Raw genomic sequence first — 1,705 nt, 5'->3', positions numbered from 1 at the left:
TGTAATGTACTCATTTACTGATTGTTTTATTCTCTGTAGATACAATACTTCTCTCATCATTTATAATTTATGTTAAGTGTTCTATCAGTAGAGATGAGCACAATAAATACATAATAAAAGATATTCTAACAGTAGAGATGAGCACAATAAATACATAATAAAAGATATTCTAACAGTAGAGATGAGCACAATAAATACATAATAAAAGATATTCTAACAGTATAGATGAGCACAATGAATGTTTTTATTATTGTTAATGATAAAGCCAAGTACTCTAAGTAAAATGAAACAAGTTACTAAAACACACAGCAATACTATAATAATAATTTCACTTATAATAGTGGTGGTATCAAGATACAAACATTTCATTAATTACAACTACATGTCATTAACTGCATCACTCACAGCCAAAGTGAAACCACTGAAAGAATAAGTGAACATAATGTAGTTGTTCTGAAATAATGATCAGGAAGAAGCATACTAAAAAGAGCAACTGAAACAGAAATGTCGAGTTTCAAGAAAAAACAGGAGTTGTTAGTTTTTTGTAGTAACTAACTTGCCTCAGTCATACTCTATTGAAGAATCAGGATTTTTTTCCTTCATTAGAATTCAGCAGAAAAAGAGGTTACTATTGAACACTTGGAAAAGATTTTGCCACAACTGGTAAGTTTTGTTTTGAATGTAATGCATATTTCAAGGATTAGATTTTCACCATATGACAAATATAGTGTGGTTTGAATACTGTTATTATACAACCTTCTAATTTTTGAAAATCCCTGAAAGATTTGATAAAAAATGGAGTGTTTAAAAATGTACTAGGCCTAACACTAATGTCCTATGAGAAATATAATTATTCCTTGCCAGCTTGTGAAAGGCACAGACACACACACACACCATATCAAATGGCTTATGTAAATATTGTTCTGATCACTGCTATGTTTATTGTATCCACCTGGCCTGAAAAGCTCTATTGAGTGAAACACATTGTTGGCCATGGAGGTGACAAATATAGTGTGGTTGGAATAGTTATTTTACACACTTTTAATTCTTGAAAATCCCTAAAGGACCATAGTGTTTTTATAACACATTAGTGTTAAGCCTATTATGTTTTTTAAAGTCTTAAAATATTTAACTTGCAGGTACATGTCTATTTGCACAGTTATTTATAATGATTAAATTATAAACTATATCATTATTACTCAGTTTGTAATCTTGTTTTCAGATCTTGGATTTCTAAGCAACATTTTCCAGAAGAAACTCAGTGTTGGTAGAAAACATGAAGAAAAATTTATCACTAAGTTGTAAATATCAAATATATAAAAATCTTATTGTTATTATAAATTCATGTCAATTTTTTTATTAAATAAAATTTCACTTCAACTTTTCTGGAAGCTATGGCCATTTTTTTTGCTGTTACATATACTTGGAAGTTCTGTCAAAGTTTAAACAAAGACTTAAACACCAAAGTTTCAGTCACATATTTGTATCATTTTGATGAATAATAATTTTGTTTCATAAGTATGCTTTCAGTTTGTTTTGTTGTATCTTAACAGAGTGTAATGGTGTATATGGTTATGCTTTTATAAGACACATAGATAAATAAGCAAAACGAGTTCCACAAAAAAATTTATTTGATCAAAATACATGATGCTATGGTTCAAACAGGTGCTCTACAGTGTAACTAGCTTCTGGGTTTTCTTTTTTT

The 1,705-nt window shown here is 28.9% G+C and overlaps 1 protein-coding gene across 1 annotated transcript in view; it reads left to right on the top strand.

Annotated features, from left to right (window-relative positions):
* Nucleotides 1-1,472, top strand: part of LOC106463243 (centromere protein X-like) — a 12,147-nt gene extending 10,675 nt beyond the window's left edge. The window contains exons 5-6 of the mRNA XM_013923245.2: nucleotides 607-663; nucleotides 1,223-1,472. Of these exons, the coding sequence (XP_013778699.2) occupies nucleotides 607-663; nucleotides 1,223-1,237 (72 nt within the window). The 3' untranslated portion in view covers nucleotides 1,238-1,472. The remainder of the gene's footprint in view (nucleotides 1-606; nucleotides 664-1,222) is intronic.
* Nucleotides 1,473-1,705: the final 233 nt, after the last annotated feature.

Source organism: Limulus polyphemus, unplaced genomic scaffold (assembly GCF_000517525.1).
Source record: "Limulus polyphemus unplaced genomic scaffold, Limulus_polyphemus-2.1.2 Scaffold1357, whole genome shotgun sequence".
Classification (NCBI taxonomy): domain Eukaryota; kingdom Metazoa; phylum Arthropoda; class Merostomata; order Xiphosura; family Limulidae; genus Limulus; species Limulus polyphemus.
This window is presented reverse-complemented; position numbering and strand designations above follow the sequence as displayed.